The sequence below is a fragment of the Agelaius phoeniceus genome, chromosome 1 (genome assembly GCF_051311805.1).
Source record: "Agelaius phoeniceus isolate bAgePho1 chromosome 1, bAgePho1.hap1, whole genome shotgun sequence".
Classification (NCBI taxonomy): Eukaryota; Metazoa; Chordata; class Aves; order Passeriformes; family Icteridae; genus Agelaius; species Agelaius phoeniceus.
Genome location: NC_135265.1, coordinates 89,743,518 through 89,760,426, shown reverse-complemented (window position 1 = coordinate 89,760,426; position 16,909 = coordinate 89,743,518). Strand labels below are relative to the sequence as shown.

At 36.8% G+C, this 16,909-nt stretch overlaps 1 protein-coding gene across 1 annotated transcript in view; it reads left to right on the top strand.

The window, feature by feature from the left end:
- Positions 1–14,186, top strand: part of TERT (telomerase reverse transcriptase) — a 29,199-nt gene extending 15,013 nt beyond the window's left edge. Inside the window, exons 8-16 of the mRNA XM_054633143.2 lie at positions 174–259; positions 2,097–2,210; positions 3,909–3,980; positions 5,812–5,997; positions 7,215–7,341; positions 7,633–7,694; positions 9,544–9,668; positions 10,020–10,157; positions 13,841–14,186. Coding sequence (XP_054489118.2) covers positions 174–259; positions 2,097–2,210; positions 3,909–3,980; positions 5,812–5,997; positions 7,215–7,341; positions 7,633–7,694; positions 9,544–9,668; positions 10,020–10,157; positions 13,841–13,944 — 1,014 coding nt within the window. The 3' untranslated portion in view covers positions 13,945–14,186. The remainder of the gene's footprint in view (positions 1–173; positions 260–2,096; positions 2,211–3,908; positions 3,981–5,811; positions 5,998–7,214; positions 7,342–7,632; positions 7,695–9,543; positions 9,669–10,019; positions 10,158–13,840) is intronic.
- Positions 14,187–16,909: the final 2,723 nt, after the last annotated feature.

Sequence of the window (16,909 nt, the reverse complement as noted above, 5' to 3'; positions counted from 1 at the left end):
GGATGTGAGCAGCTTTTTAGTATGTATATTCAGAACTTGGGTTCGGGGTTTGTCTTTTCACTTACATAGGGGTTTGAGCTGCTACAGTCTACTTTTTTAAAGCTTTCTATGTATCTTCAAAGTTACAGTGGATTTTTCATTTCAAATCTTGTTTTGTTTTGTCATTTTTCTAGAGCTTAACTTTCTATGAGACAAGTTCCAGCCTGTTTAATTTTTTCCTTCAAATGATACATAACAGCATTCTGGAGATTAGGAACAGGTAAAAAGAAATTAGTTATTCTTTTATAGTATGCTTTGTTTGTTTGTTTGTTTCTTGTTAAGAGGATATGTTTAATTGACTTTGGGGACTTTTGAATAGCTGTCTTTTAAAGATTTTTAATTTCATGTTAGTGAGAAATTTGTGTATCAGTTTATGCTCCAAAAAAGCATGAAGAGTTTGGAGTCAGCTTTATATTTAGTAAAATTTCTCTTCCCTACCTGGGTGATGTTAATTATTTACAATGCATTATTCCATAGAATGGGGAATAACCTTCATAACTTATATTATTCAATAGCATCTGCAATAACCTTCATTTAAAACTGCAAGTGTAATTCAAAAGGAATATACTTTAAAGTAGTGGGATCCATAGTGATGAGCAAAAGCAAGAGTAACATCCAAGCAATCAAGCAAAAGCCTTGTTAGTCATTTCCCTGAAGTGCAATGGTTTTGCTCTTTGACAAGTTGCAATAAAAATAAAAGGCAGTAGCAATAGGAATTTAAATTATTAGCAACTCCAAAATTAACAATCAGATGTTTCAGAAAGTAGTAATGCAGATTTCTTCTTGTGTTGGTAGAGATACTGACTTGGTACTTGTATTTTGCCTCTAGGTGGCAAATGTGTACCATGTCTATAAAAGGAAGTACTTACGTGATCATTATTTGTAAATTCAGGGCGATTTATGTTAGAGTGAATAGCTTCTAACTCTGGAAAAAATACCTTTGTTTTAGCACACTAATTTTGGAATCTCACAGGATTGAGGGAGAGTGAGAAATGCTCTCAAAGAGTCACGTAGAAGCATGTTTATATTTTTTCTAGCATTGATGCTTACACTCCCTTTGGCAGGATCATAAGAATGCTCTTGTGGCGTACTTTATTAATGACTAACCAATGTGAGTATGCTTCATGGAATTTTAATGGTTTCAGAGAAAGCACACCCTGAAAAAACCATCTTCACACTTTCAAAGTCACAACTTGACTGAAAAAATATTGTTCATCCTGAAATGAACTTAGTTCTTTTAAGTAGCTTGTTCTTGTTTGTCAAAAAAACCCCCCTATATGCTCAGTAAATAGATAGAAATGTCTTTTTCTCATGAAAAAATCACAATTAGTCAACATTAACTTGATGTTTGGAGAAAAATGCTGATTATTGAGCTGGAGCTGCTGATTATTAGCTGGAGCTAAGCAATCTTTTAATACCATTTGATACGTTTAACAAAAGTCTGTAAGAAAATAAAATTACTGCCAGGAGTGTTTTCAGATGACTGAAAATACAGGTAGGGTAAGTGCTCAAAAGTAGTATGTGGTCTGAATTTATTCTCTTCAGCTTCACCAAGTCATTTATGTAATTGTGGGGAAATGGACATTATAGTATCTCACTGCTTCAAAGAAGTGTTGTGAAAATAATTCCCTTGGGTTTCATGAGCCATACCCACTTGGTTGATGCCAGCATAGAAAATTCTTTCAGTGCACTTTGTTTTGGATATAAGAGCACTTCTCTTGAAATTGTCACAGTAAGATGTAACATAAAGAATTACTTCAATGAAGGATGTGTCTGCAGCAGAAGGAGGCATTGTGGTTTGAGATCAGTTATACAATTTCTTTATTTAATGACAGTTGTCTTCTGGAGTTTGTTAATACAAAAGAAATGCGTGAATTAGTGGGGTTTTTTCACTGTTAAAATTTCTGGATCTCTATGGAGATTCTTAGGACAAAAAAAATCAAGGCTAACTGGCAAACATGGCATATTTCTTATGTTATACTTAGAAAAAATATTTAACAGCTATTGTGATCTTGTTACATGATTTGACTTTTTTGTTTTCTTTTATTCTTTGATAGGTACTACTTACAGTGCTGTGGAATTCCACAGGGCTCCATTTTGTCAACCTTACTTTGCAGCTTATTCTATGGAGATATGGAAAACAAATGGCTCTCTGGAATAAAACAGGATGGGTAGGGATGCTTTGTCGTGTGCTCTTTTACAGTAATTCATTATATGTAGTACATATTGTTGGAAATTTTCTCTGACATTTAGTTTTGAATTTTAAGGATTTCCAACTTCATTAGGAGTATGCTGCATATCTCTACAGTTTCAGTGAAACTGTGGTTGTTTTTTGGGGAAAATTTCCCCATTGCAATACTGAGAAGAAAATGCAGAGAAGCTTTTTTGTGTCTTTGGTAGGAGATTTATTCTTAGAAAGGGCACTGTAAGGAGTCTTACAAGCTGCCTTGTACTTCTGAGAAGTTTATGTCTCATTCCTTCCCACATCATCTGTGGTCTTTCTACCTCAGATGATATGTTTGTTACATACTTTGTGATACTGATACTCCAGGCTTCTGCCTGAGGGCTTTCCAATCCACTGTCGGTAAATCTTAACATTTTATCAAGGTCAGAGCTTTATAGTAGATTTTTATGGGGTGTGTTGGTTCTTGTTTGAAGCCCTGTGTGATTTTTGGTAAATCTTCTCAGTCTTTGTGCCCTGCATGTGCTTGCTCCTTAGGAGCTTGACAGAAAGCTAGCCTGATAAAAACTTTACCTCTTTTTTAGCTGTAAAAATGTTGAAGTTCCTTTTACTTTGTATGAACAGATCCCAAACTGAATCCTGGATTAGGGCATTTAGTCATAAGCTGGACCCTGAAACTTGTGTTCAGACATCTCCCTTCATTGTGGTGAATTCTTCCCCCCCCTCCAAAAAAAAAAAGAACTGTGGGAATACCCCAAATTAATACATCTGTCTGGTGTCTCTTCTTGGGAGGCTTGCTGGGTGTCAGAATTTTAAACATTTCCCTACAAAAGTAGTACTTCTTACAGGCTTGAGGATTCTCTGATGTGAGTGTGAAAAAATGTCTGTTGATTTCAAAGGGTGTTTTAGAAAGAAGAAATTATGAAACTGATTCATAAGAATGCACTCTTCAATGTAGCGGCTGTCATTATGTAGAGCAGATTTTAGAACGTTGTTTAAGTGTCTATTGAATGATCTTGATAATTTAATTTGTCCTTTAAGTCACAAGAATAAGGTGGTTATTGACTTGGCTGGGCCAAGGTGCAGCTGATCTATCTGCTCATAGTGATGGCAGCACTCTTGCTTTGAAGATGGGACTGTACATCATCATCTCCAGATCTACTTCTCTATGATCTGATAGGCAGGCTTTACCAGAAAAATATGGGCATGCTTGGGGTCTGAATTCTGTTGGAAAATTTCAGCCTTTGCAGTGGTAGATGGTATTCAAGCTATAACTTCATAAACAAGTTATTACCTGGTAAACGAAGAAAGTTGGAGCCCACCAAGAATCTACTTGTGTTTGGCACCTCTTTCCCTTGTCTTGTCAAGAAAAATACTGCAAATTCTCCCTTAGAAAAGTGTAAAGCCCAGTATCCAGGGAAGCCATTGTGAAATAGTTTCTATGTTGTAAATTCCTTCATGTTTCATCTAGCCAGTCTCATTGCTTTTTTATTTTGTTTTTTTCATTTATGTTTAGGAAAGAAGCAAAACCGAGAATTTCTTGATGACTCTCAATTTGGAGTTCATATTGGTCTCTACCATCTTGTGAATTAAAATAGGCAGGCACATTGTTGCTCTGAAGTGTATGAAAAAACTTTGAAAAGATTGCATATTAAAAAATCTAAGATTGGTTTCTTCTTGATTACAGAGTCCTAATACGTCTCATTGATGATTTTTTGCTGCTTACACCACATTTAATGAAGGCAAGAACTTTTCTAAGGTATGCTGTTAGAGACATAGTCTGCAAATTAGGAAGCGTTGTCTTTTATGTAATTATTTTTCATCTTTATGCACGTAGGTGTATTTGTTTTATGAGTTAACAGTCAAGGGCTATTTTGGAGTCCTTGGTAGTAGCCTGTGCTTGGGAAAAATCCTAAAACTGCATTCTTGATAGGCAGTTAACAGTCTGTTGCAGTTACATGGTGGGCAATTCCTGCTGAAGTTTGAATTAGGGACCTACCTACTAACCTTGGTGGAGCTTCAAGGAAAAATTAGTATTGCAGCCTAACCAAAGCAGCTGACAGTTGTCTTTGAAAACCATTTTCCCTCAAATTTTTTAAGATGCCTTATTTACATTCTCAAAATGTTTTTATTGGGAACTCATGCTGCTGTTTTCTGTATCCCAGGAAAGAATGCAGCTCTGGCCCAATGCAATATTGCTAAGAATTTTCTAGTCATTAACATTCCATGATGAGTATCTGAAGACACCAATAGCGTGGTAGTATGCAGTTCACACTGAAGTTTTAAAACAGTAATTCTTTTCAGAATTCTTTTCAAAATTCTTTTCAGTAATTCTTTTCAGAAATACCTTTTCTTTAAAAATTGAATCCCAGAAGCTCCTGGTTATTGCAGATAGGAGTGTACAGTCAGTTCTAGGGGAGTTCTGCTGATCAATTTAAAGGATCCAAAGGATAGGTCTTGAAGAAAAGCTTAGTATCTGCAGTGTTGTCAGTTGCATCATGCTTTTCAGTAGTCACAAAGATGCAGCTCTGTTGTGAGCTTGAAAGGTGATGGAGCAATCAGTTAAGTACAGTTTGAAGTATAAATTGTATGAAATAGTGGTAGTGTCTTTTGAAGACTTCATTTATCCTCATTTCCTTATCAGAACAGAAAGCAATTTCTAGGGATCTGTGGGTTTACAGATAAATCAAACTAACAGTGAGGGCTTCAAGCTATTAATCTCTTATAACATCTTTTCAGCACAATGTCACTTGAGTAGCAGTGCAGATACTGTCCTTCTTGCTGTTTGAAGTTGTCTGCATCTTTGTTCTAGATCAACTTCTGTACCAGCTGTGTTGATTTTCTGTAGAGAAGTAGCCTTTTCTTTGAGAGATTTCCACAACTGTTTACAGATCAGATCCTATGAGCTCTCTGCCACAAATGGAGTAGAACCAGGTTTTCCTAATGTAGTAATAGAACTGGGGGACTCAGTAAATTAGTTTTGAGGAGACAACATTAAGACTATGACTCCCCAAGAAAAAGAGCCTAGCTCTTCCTTTCTTTAAAGCCTGCACGTAAGTACATTGCCAAGTAAGATGAACTGCTTCTTGTCCATGACACTGCTGATCCAGTATGTAGCAGGTAAATCAGCAGGCATTCTGGCAGTGAAAACATTTTTAGGGAAAATGTTCCCTTCAAGACTTTTCATCAGATAAGTGAGGTTCCTGTTATATGGATTCTCCTTGGTTTTGTTAACTTCCAAAACCAGGAACTTGTCATCTTTTACCAGTGATTTTTGTTGTAGAGGTTTCTGTGAGTGTGGTTCATACAGCTTGTCTCAAGCATTGCATGGCTGATGTGCTTAATTTGCATTAATCTGTAAAATTTTTTCTCCATTATACTCAAGTTTGTTTATTTTATATATTTATTTGCCTCTAATGTCTTCTCTTTCTTTATTTCTAGCTGTGTTCCTTAACCTGAAAAGTTGGCTGTGGTTCCCTTCATTCTTTGATTTCTGCCCTTTTGTTCAAGATTTTCTGTCTTGCAGCATGGTGCCAATTTTTGTCTGCTTTGCTGGGGGGGCTTAGCCTAACTGTTGATATCTGTTTTAGGACTCTAGCAACAGGTATTCCCGAGTACGGCCTTTTAATAAACCCAAATAAGACAGTGGTGAATTTTCCTGTTGATGATATCCCAGGATGTTCCAAATTTAAACAGCTGCCAGATTGTCGTTTGATCCCATGGTGTGGTTTGTTATTAGATATAAAAACACTTGAGGTTTACTGCGATTACTCCAGGTAAATAGAGTTGTGCACTCCAGTGTCAGCTTTACAATATCTCATCCATAGGGGGAGAAGCACAAGGGTGTGTTGGGAATGGTGTAGTTGAATTAATTGCAAAACAGATTGGGATTAATTTGGTATAGACTACAGGGACTGGCAATCCTTTCAACATCAGAAGTGTTCCCTCTGGTACACTTCGGATGAGAAAGAATATGTGGGGAAGGGAACTTACTTCTCTTTAAACTAGCAACCTTGACTGTTTAGACAAAACAATCTGAAGTGGCATAGAACTCCAGACAGGATAATAATGTATCCTACTGGAAAGTTCTGTAGACCCTGAGCTATGAGATATTTTCTAAAGATCAAAAAGAAAGAACAGTTTAAACTCAAGGATAATATTTCTTCATTAGCTTTATTACAGACCATTTTTAGTATAAACAGCCCTTAAGCATTTAAGTGGAAAATTAGGGGATTTTCTACAAATAGGGTGGTAAAGTTCCTCAGTAGTCTTCCTAAACAGAAAAGCTTGGTCACTTTAGGAAAGGAATTTACATGACATGGTTTCCCATATCAAAGGACCAAACTCAACAGCCAAAGAGATTTATTCACTAGTTGAGTTCTTGAAAGAAAAAGTTTATGTTGAAAAGGATATTGATTCTACTGGTCTAGGAGGAACTAATCAGAATCATAAAATCATAGAATTGTTTATGTTGGAAAAAAATCTTTAAGTTTGAGTCTAACTATTAATCCAGCACTGCCAAGCCCACAGTGTTTGTTTCAAGGCTTTGCTTTTGATAAGTTTGACTTAAGTAGCTGGAACATCAGGGTTTCTCCAGTAACTAAGGTGGCTTCAAGCCTAATCTCCTACATTGCATGGATCATAGATATAGATAAGATGATTGTCACTGGAGTAATTAATAATGTTCTGGCTAGGGAATGTGTTTAAGAAATACATTTAGTTTGTTTTTAAGGTTATCAATTTAGCTTTTTTTAGCAGGCTGAATTTTTCAGCCCTGAGATATTGAAGTCAACCCTTAGCTAAATACCCTTAATGCCACAGGGCCTAGTCTCTTTCAACATTTAATTTAATTGTGGTCATCTTTTAGCTACTGGTTCATTGATTAGCAAGAAATCTCTGTAACATGGGAAGTTAAATGAGGCTTACTTTACAGAATTTAATTTAGTCTGTTAGCCCATAAGAGTTTAACTACTTTTTTTACTTTTTTTTCTAGTTACACCTGTACTTCTATCAGATCAAGTCTTTCCTTCAATTCAAGTATAACAGCTGGGAAAAACATGAAATACAAATTGAGTGCAGTCCTCAAACTGAAATGTCATAGTTTATTTCTTGATTTACAGGTGGGAATATGAAAATGGATGTTTGACAATATAGTGATTAGTGATGAAGAGCATTAAAACTGCTTTGAGTTCTAACATAAAAGTTTATTTTGAGAGGAAATCCACATAATCTGGGAATGTTGTCATCAGATAAAGTGTAGGGTTTCAGAACTAATCCTTCACAACATTGTTAACTTAGTTTCATAAAAAAAATCTTTTAAGTTTAACATAAAAAGTTTTTTGTCTAGATCTTCAACAAATTCTATTATGCCACTGAAATATTCTTATAGCTCTGTTTCTGTTCTGTTCTAGATCAACAGCCTTAGAACAGTTCTCATTAACATCTACAAGATATTTTTACTCCAGGCTTACAGGTGGGTCACTGTCTTCTGCAGTAAGTGTCAGTATTTCATTACTCTTTCTTGCCGCATGGAGGAGCTATGAATCAGAAAACAAGTGTGCCATGTAGGTGTGCAGTGTGTGTGTATGTATATATATACATATATATATAATATATATTCATATATATATATATAATATATATTCATATATATAACATATATATAATATATATACATATGCAGTAGTAAATGTCAGTAGTAGGTCAAGTTATTCTTGTTTCAACACTGTTCTTAAGTAATACTGTTAGATTTAGGATACAGGAATATATTTGATTTATGTGTTTAAGTGATACTTCGCCAAATGGATTTTCAGTGTCTTGGTTTTGACAGCTGACCTCAAGATAACTGGTCTGTTTTGATTCAGGAGTGTGATAAGAAGCCTTATTAACCATTTTATATTTAGATTACTTAAATATTAGGCAGTTTATATTTAGAACTTTATATCTGTTAAAGTCATACAGAACTTTGACCAGTATTACTCCAGGTAAAGAGAGGTTTCATTCTACAAAGTTAATTATAGTTTCTTATTGCTGATAACATTTTAGTTGCTCCTTAGCTGGTAATATCTTGGCATTTGTGACCTTGCCTTGATCAGTAGAGGAAGTGAATGTTTTAAACAATGATAAGGGAAAGAAATCAAAACTGATAAGCAAGTTGGAAGAAAATGCTGAATTATGTAAATTGAAAACTTGGAATGATTGGCAGCAGCAAGTAATTGGGTTTTTATTTTTTTAATACAAAAATGTTCAAGAAATGCTTCACTGTTCACAGAAATCAGATGTTATTCTTTTGCTATGCTCATGCTTGTTATGAAGGGACATTTTGGTTTTGTTCTTAAATTCATCTTGGTCCACATTCAAGCTGTATTCCTTGTCCAAGAAGTGTAATTGGGTTTGTCTAGTACAGCACTGATGTGTCCAGCTCTTAAACTTTTGGCTTGTGGGTGATTTAAGATTTTTCTCTGATAGATATGATCACTTAGCATGTTACCATAAAATCAAACAGAAGTAACTAACAATGGCCTTTATATGTTATGTAAAAGACTGTCCACCATGATAACTGTATGTCAGGTTAATTCAGCCAAAGACCTGTAATGCAGCATGGTTCTTAGGTCTATCCTTTATATATATATATGAAAATGTCACTGTTTTTTAAGTGATTGCTGGGTTAATTTAATGAACAAGTTTATACATTCTTGATGAATTAAAAATCAACATTGTAATTGGCTATATTCAGCATAAGCAGGATTATAATGCCAGAGTCTGAAGGTAAAAAAAAGTCAGCAGTTTCAAAATATTTTCAAACAGGTGTATGGAAGCATACGATACAAATAACATCTAAAGAGTTGGCTTCCAGATAGGCAAAGGAGTGAGTGTCCTGGGCTGTGAAATGATTTGGAAGTCTATTTTCTTGCATACCTGAACAGAATTTATTGTGGGGTTTTGCTTTGCTTTTTCTTCCTCTCACTCTGTCTCATGTGAGTGTTCTCTGGTGGCATAGTCTGTGATATGGAATTGGTGATGATGGGTAGTTTAGTGTTCCCTGCACATAACACAGTTATGCTGTCCTCACAGGAGAAGTCTGTTACCAAGTCACATGGCTTCAAGATCTTCTTTCAGCATAAAATTTAGAAACAAGCATCATTTACATCTGACATTCCAGGAATGTGTGTATATGGGAGAGGTGTCATGCAGTAACAGTGTTGATACAGCTAAAGACTGTTGTGTGCATTTACATTTTGTATAGTGCCTAAGCTATGTAGTCATAGTTTCACTTGAAATTGCAAATGACTTTTTATTAAAGAGGCTGTTTTTGTGAACAGGTTCCATGCCTGTGTTCTCCAGTTTCCATTCAGCCAGCAAGTTAGAAAAAATCCTGATTTCTTCCTAAGGATTATCTCTCAGACTGCATCATGCTGCTATGCTATCCTGAAAACAATAAATGCAGGTATAGGATGTTAATGGCAATGAAGTAGTGGGTTTGGATTTGTTTGGGGTTTTTTAAACAAATAGAACATCTTGAATGTGCAGTCCAGTGGTGTAATTTTGGGATAAAAATAATGAATTAATATTGAGAAATGTATAATAAGAATCACAGTGCATTTTTCTTCTAAAACTCAGTTTCTGAAGATTGTGTTTCAAGCACTAATTTCTTAGTTTTCTGCTGAGGCACAAGACTTCACTGACTGCACAGGTTTCTAGTAAAATGTCCTGGGGTGCTTTTATAGAAGGAGCAGACCAGATACACTTCTTAATGCTCATAATTTTCAGTTACATTATTTTCCTTTTCTATCTCTAGGGATTGCTAAAGATAACAAAGGTGTATCTGGCATATTCCCTATTCAGGTAGCAGAATGGCTCTGCTACCATGCCTTCACTGTGAAATTGTTAAATCACAAAGCTGTTTACAAATGTCTGCTTACATCCTTAAAAGTCTGTAAGTATTCAGCTATTTTTACAGTTTTGTCTATGGTTCATTGTAATTAAACTTAGAAACTAATGAATTTTTAAAGTTTTCTAATCCTAAAATGTTGTTCTCAGATGTACATTAACGATCTTCTTGATTTTGTTCAAATTTACCAAAAATTTAAAATATTTTCCAGCACTGCATTTTCTAGAGCCTTATTCTCACAGGGCAGTTGATGCTTGGCACTCAGTAAGCTTGTACATTTCAGAAGGCTTAATAAGACTGTGTTAATCATGTATGTATTGTCAGCAGGTTTAACTAAATGAAATACAAACACTCAAGCTTCTATTTTAAAAAATGTAGATTAACTGGCAACTAAAGCTCCTCTCACAATTTAAACTTTTACCCAAAAAAGTGCCACCAGAGTCACTTGGAAACAGAAGCACTGGCTCCACTGCATGTGTATTCTTGCAGTTGTGATGTTGGTGTTTCTCTGACACGTCCATTTGGTGAAAGAAGCTGTGTCCCTGGCCCCTGAGGAGCTCTTTCCTTTAACAGTTGTGCAGTCTGCCTGTAGGCCAGCTCCAGAAATAATAGAATTTTCAGTTTTAAGATACTAAAAGTGGACAGCAAGAGGTTTTCCTGAAGCAGCCAGTGCTGGTGATGAATTTAGCTGAGGTGATCGCCAGACTCTCGATGCTGACTCTGTAATTTGCACTCTGAATGAGTCATTGCTTGGGCAGTTTTGTTATACAAGAGCAAGAAATTCCTGGGTCTTGTTCCAGAGTAGCACCTATTTGATTTGAAAGATATCATAAGCTTCCTTTGATAGCTGCACTGAGGTCCAGTGCCCCAAAAAGAAAGCAGTTTTTTTTTAAGGAAGCATTTCCTTCCCATATCAAAGGCTTGCAGCAACTCTGCCTCAGTGCAGAGTCTGAGTTTTGGTGGTGCAGTGTGAGTGTATCAAGACAACACTTTCACAGGAAACAAATCAAATGGTTGGGATCTTGATAGCCACATTCTTGAGAGCTATGGACTTTCTGAATGGAGCAGAATTCCAACAGCCTTTCCCAGAGGAACTCCTTCTCTGAGTTACACACTGACACCAAAACCAGAGGCCCCGAGTCTGCTGAGGAGCCAGCAGGGGCTGCTTGCTTCACTTGGAGGGGACAGGGACTGAAGAACTAAGCAGAGAATGCAGTAGATACAACCAGTAGGACAGTGGCTTCTCTGGGAGCTTCTCTAAGATCTATATAGGGCACATTTGAATTTTCATCTCTAATGCTGAAGGTTTTGCTTTTGGGATCTTGGACTTGGCAGACCAAAATCTAAGCCAAAGCTCCTCCATCCTTCTCTGTGGTTGCTTTGCTGTTTAATCTGACAGTACCTCCAGGGTGGAGGCACAGCCCCAGGCAGCTTTACTGCTCAGCAGAATTTCATTTTCCTTGGCTGCGTGCATCAGTAAGAGCAGTCTCTGCTGTCCACAAAGTCACACCACCACAGATGCCAGGGAAAAAGGGCTGGGAAGTAGAGGTGAAGTTTTCCTAGTTTGAATAGCAATTGTCACTAGGTTCCTTCTGCTGTACCCATAGAACTGCCTAACTTGCCTAACTGCAATAGTGACCTGAAACTTGCTTGTGGTCCAGGCCTAGCTCTGTGCACAGTTTCTTCCCCAGGAAGACAAAGCTGACCACCTGTCAGTTGGCTTCTCTGTCAGTGAGAATTGCCCTTTAGAAAGGTTATTCCCTTTCTTCCTAAATTCCTGAGGAAGCCTATTAACGTTGTACTTCCTGAGTATTGTGGAGGTGGAGCAGGAAAAGTCCAAAGGTCTGTGGAAAGTCAGTGGTCTCTTGAAAAGAGTAATTTCAGCTATTCTTTCATAAATCTTACCTTCTCTGAGGCAGAATCTGTTCTTCACATCCATAGTGTTAAGACAATTCACTCCTATCTCCAGAGTCCAGTTTCTTTTGGAAATATCTGAGACTTCAAGTACTCTACTGAGAGATCAAGGCTTCAGAAGTCTTTGCTTAACAGCTGCCTGAACAATTAGCAGGCTCTGACTTGTGACTTTAGTATGAAACTTTTAAGATGGAAACTCACTGTGATTGGTTTGACAGATCGCTGGGGTCCAAGTAATTCAAATTCTATATCTCCATTGGCTTATAGCCAGCTTAAAATCTTACCTGTACTTGCACTAGCCCTGTTCCACTGGTGCAGCAAGGGTTGATGCAATAATTGGTGGTGCTGTACAAAGACATCTTGTGGTGACAAGTCACATGCATACCCTTGGTGTGAATGGGCATCATTATCTCTATATCCCCAAGGTCTCTGGTCATAGGTGAAGGCTGGTTTTCAGTCCCTGATTGTACATAGTGTTTATATTTGTGTTTTCTTCTGAATTTGGTTCTATACTAAGTGTCCCGATTCTTTGAGCATGCACTGAAATCCATTTACAGAGGTATTGATAGTTTTCTATGCAGTTACAAGTTGGTCGGGTGCAGGGCAAACAAAACTTAGTCCTGGGCAATGTTATTGTAATCAGAACATCATCTTGTAGAAAAGATTACTAGAGAGCTAAGCATTATGTAGAGATGTCAGAGCTAATTCTAAACATGGTATTTTAAGTTTTGTCTTCTGGAAATCAGGTGTAGTGTGTGTGGATGTCAGTAGCCATGACAGGGATGGGATCCTGGAAATTTGCTCAGTATCTCTACATGCTGCAGTAATCTGTAGCACAGAGATAAACAAGGCTGGTAAAAGCCTCTATGTCAACTTAAAGGCTGCAATTCCTGTTGTCATTTTGGAGTTTGTATTGGCTGTATAAAACCTATTACCTCTGTAAGATTATGTTGTTGACAGGACTTGATATAAATGTGGTTTTCTCTTGTGTCCCTGCACGTGCCTTTCCATTACTCTCCATGGGAATCTAAATCAAGCTCATAGGTTTTGGGGAGGAGGTTCTCCCCACTATTTCTAAACCTATTAAATGTCAGTGTCAGGGGCTTGTCATGAGTTGTCATCATTCTTCAGAGTTAAGTATTTGAAACAGAGTTGTTGTTTAACATCCCTCCTGTTATTACCAGTGGGGAAAGGAGCAAGAGTCTTTCCTTATCATGATAAGATATAAATACATCATCTGTCTCCTTTTCAGATACAGAGCAAATGTTTATTGAGTACTTCTGGCTTTCTGCATCATTGACAATTTTGCTGACTCTGTTTAGTGACAGACTTAAACTGTTGCTAGGATTTTACATGTTCTTCCTAATCTGTAAAAAGTCCTTTTTGCTGTCTGTATTTCTATTGATGGGACATTCAGTCTTTCAAAGGAATTGTGGTTTAACAGAAAGCCTTATTTGATGTAAAGTTGTAAAGGTAAAGTTGTTGCACAAATGGGTTTATACTTTTCAAAATGTAATGAAATTTTCAAATCTGAAAAAAGTCACAAAAACAGAAAGTAGGAGGGATTTGCTCCTTGATTTTCTTTGTTAATATTTTCACATACAGTTTTGAACCTTTTTATTTATTAGCCTGATTTAAGTGTGAAAGAGCAATAGCATATTTTATTATAGCTTTTTTTCTCCCCATAATTCAGATGTTGCAGCTTTTTAGGTGGTTTTAGCTAGTATTGATTTCATTGCTTCATTAGCATTTTCCCTAAACCAGAATGATTAGTTATTTGCAGTTGTACTTAATTGTTTCTGATATTTTGGTAGGTAAGAGGAAGCTAATCAGGAGGATCCCAGAGGATACTGTGGCACTACTGCAGGCAGTGACAGAACCATCTCTTTGTCAAGATTTCAAAGCTATCCTGGACTAACTGATTGTGGTTTATTTCATAATTTTCTCAGGTTTGAAAATGAATGTCATGTCTTTACGTGACTTCTCTGTAGTTTATTTTGGTAGAGTGGGCCAAAAGGAAGTTCACCCAGAAGTTTTATGTGTCTGTTTCTTAGGTACCCTACAAGGGCACAAAGAGAGCAGACAGTTTTGTGAATACCTTCCTATTTGGTTTTTTTTTGTTTGTTTTTTGTTTGGTTTTTTGTTTTTTGTTTTTTGGTTTTTTTTTTTTGTTTTTTTGGGGGTTTTTTTGTGTTTTTTTTTTTTTTTGTAAATTCACAGGCTGTTTGAAGTAATTTATGTTCCATGGTTCTTATCTTCTTGATGAAGGAATCATTAAACTATGTTTTGTACAAAATTATTAACTTTCTTGTTTCAATGAGTTGTCTTGAAGGGCTGTTTTTTACTTCTGTGTTCCAGCCAATTTTGTAATAAATTGGCTGGTTAATTGCAATAACACATATTTGTTTCCAGGGCCTTTATTTTATAGCAGTCTTTAATATGCTGGTTTGTGTCACAAAAGGCAGTTACTTGCACAGGGCAAATGCATTTCATGGCAAGATGTAGAGGCTAGAAATTTTATGCTTTGCAGGTCACAAATAATGTATGTCAAAATTTCACTGTCCATGTTTGGTGTGTGTTTTATTTATTTTGAATACTTGGTGATATTTTAAATACAGTGTTGTACAGAATGATGCTGTTGCATTTATACCTACAAAACAAAAGTTCTTGATTAGATAATACATCAAGTATATTGCTTTTCTATTTGCATATCTTCGGCTCTCCAAAACCAATTTTTTTACAAGGATATATAGTGGTAGAAAAAGGGAGAGTGGCTTTAAACTGGGAGTTGGTTTATGTTCAATATAAGGAAGAAATTCTTTCCTGTGATGGTGTTGAGGTTGCCCAGAGAAGTAATGGTTGCTTAATCCCTGGCAAATCCCCACTGCACAGGGACTAGTGGTTGAATTGCAATATTGCAGTCTGTCCTTTAACATCATAACTCAGTTCAAAAGGTACGGTCAGTCATACAGGTTTGGGTTTTTTCTGTCTGTGAAGTGGCACTCTTAAAATACAAATTTAAAAATTCACAGAGCAATTGTTCCTACTAGAGATGAAGAACAACACTCTTGCTCTCCAGCCAGCAGCTCAAACATTTAAACACCCCCATGCCCCTCTGTGGTCTGAGTGATACTGGATGAAGGAGCACTATCAGGAACAACATTGCATAAGAGAGGCCTGGCAGTGCAGAAAGTTTTATTTTATGGGATTGTGTGGCAGGAAGAGACAGCAAGATGCTCCAACATGAAGAAAGGAGGGAATGTAAACTTCACCAATGGCTTGGATTAGCCCATCTTTCTCTGTGAGAATATAAACTTATGATGTGGTCTCAGCTGAAGGTGTTAGTTTGTAAAAATGAAAACAGGGTAATGCTTGCAATTCTCTGAGCTGATGTTTGAGCCTTTCCCAACAATTACTGGCTGAGTCATCAGTTTTAAAGAGTAGCTTTTTGTAAACAGATAAAAATACAGTGTAGAAATCACAAGAGAAGACTATTTCATTAAAAATATCCTTCCCCCAAAAAGGCAAGGGAAAGTAAAGTGAAACTGGTACGTGTTTTCATAAGTGGAAAATTTTGAGATTTGAAGAAGAGCTGGCAGTCTGTACTGGAATCTTGAAGTTGCTGCTGTGGCTTATGAGAATTGGAAAGAAAATACTATGAGTATATGTGTAAGGAATAGATTAACCATGGCAGGGGGCATACAGTTTTTTGCTCTAAAAATAGATGTTTATAATGTTGGGAAGGTAGAAATGTTCCATAAAGCTATTCTGGCACAGAACTGTTCTAGAAGAAATAGTGTGATCTGTTGTGGTGGTAAAATATATTCTACTTAATTGGTAGCAAGGCAGTGCGTTAAACAGCAACTGCTGACAGGAAATGTTTGGGTAGAGTGAATAACTTGAATCTAGAAATATTAAATGAATTACCTTAGGAGCATTCTGAATCTGTAATGTAGATTTTCAGCAATCATTGTACAGCTGGGAAAATTTCAAAATCTTTGAGAGTTACGGTGAGGGTTAAGGTCTCAGTATTTAAGAGAAGGTAAGTAGAGCGATTGAGAGCTAAACCACTGAAGGTAACTCCCTGCTCTGCAACTGTTGCAAACTACTCAGGAAGTTGAGCTTGCTGGAGGGTTTAAATGGGGAGGGGGAGAAATAGGGCTGAACATTGTTTTTAGTGTGTTTAGAGAGCTGTAAGAAAGGAATTTGATAGAAGCCCCTCTAGGGGAGATCACAGTATCTTGGATGCTTCCATCAAACAAGTCCTTCTCTCCACTGTTTCCTTTTGGGAAGGAGATATGGACTGGGAATCTCAGGTTGAGGTAGGTGTCAAATTTCACAATGTAGGAAACTCCTCTGTGTTCCAGAAGGATTGTGCTTTTCTTTCTGCATCTGTTTTCTGTTTATTGTATTATGATAATATGGATGTGTCCTTATTTATAGTGCTGTTCTGATGCTCCTTCTGAGGCTCTTTCCTTTAATAGGCAATTGATCTCTTTGTTTTAGGGCTGTGGATTCTGGCTAAGGCTGAACATCACCATAGCTGTGTTTGTGTCTTTCACTGATTTACCCCTGAAGAACCCAGGTGGTTCTTGCAGCCTAGACCAGTCTAGAAAAGTCTTGTCTGTCGGAACATTGAGTTTGCAGCAAGGTATTAGAGCAAAGAAGATTTGATGGAATATGGAGATAAAAAATTGGGAAAAGAGTGAGTGGAAGGTGTTTGCATACACATGCTAAGTAACACAGTCAAGCTATTCAGGACCAAAATGTACCTATAGGATATCATTCTTCATGAATAAGAAGGGGAACCTGTAGCACTAACTTTTTTGGAATAGGGCTACAGTTTTGGAATTTTGGTAGAGGTAACATCCGAACTGCACTGA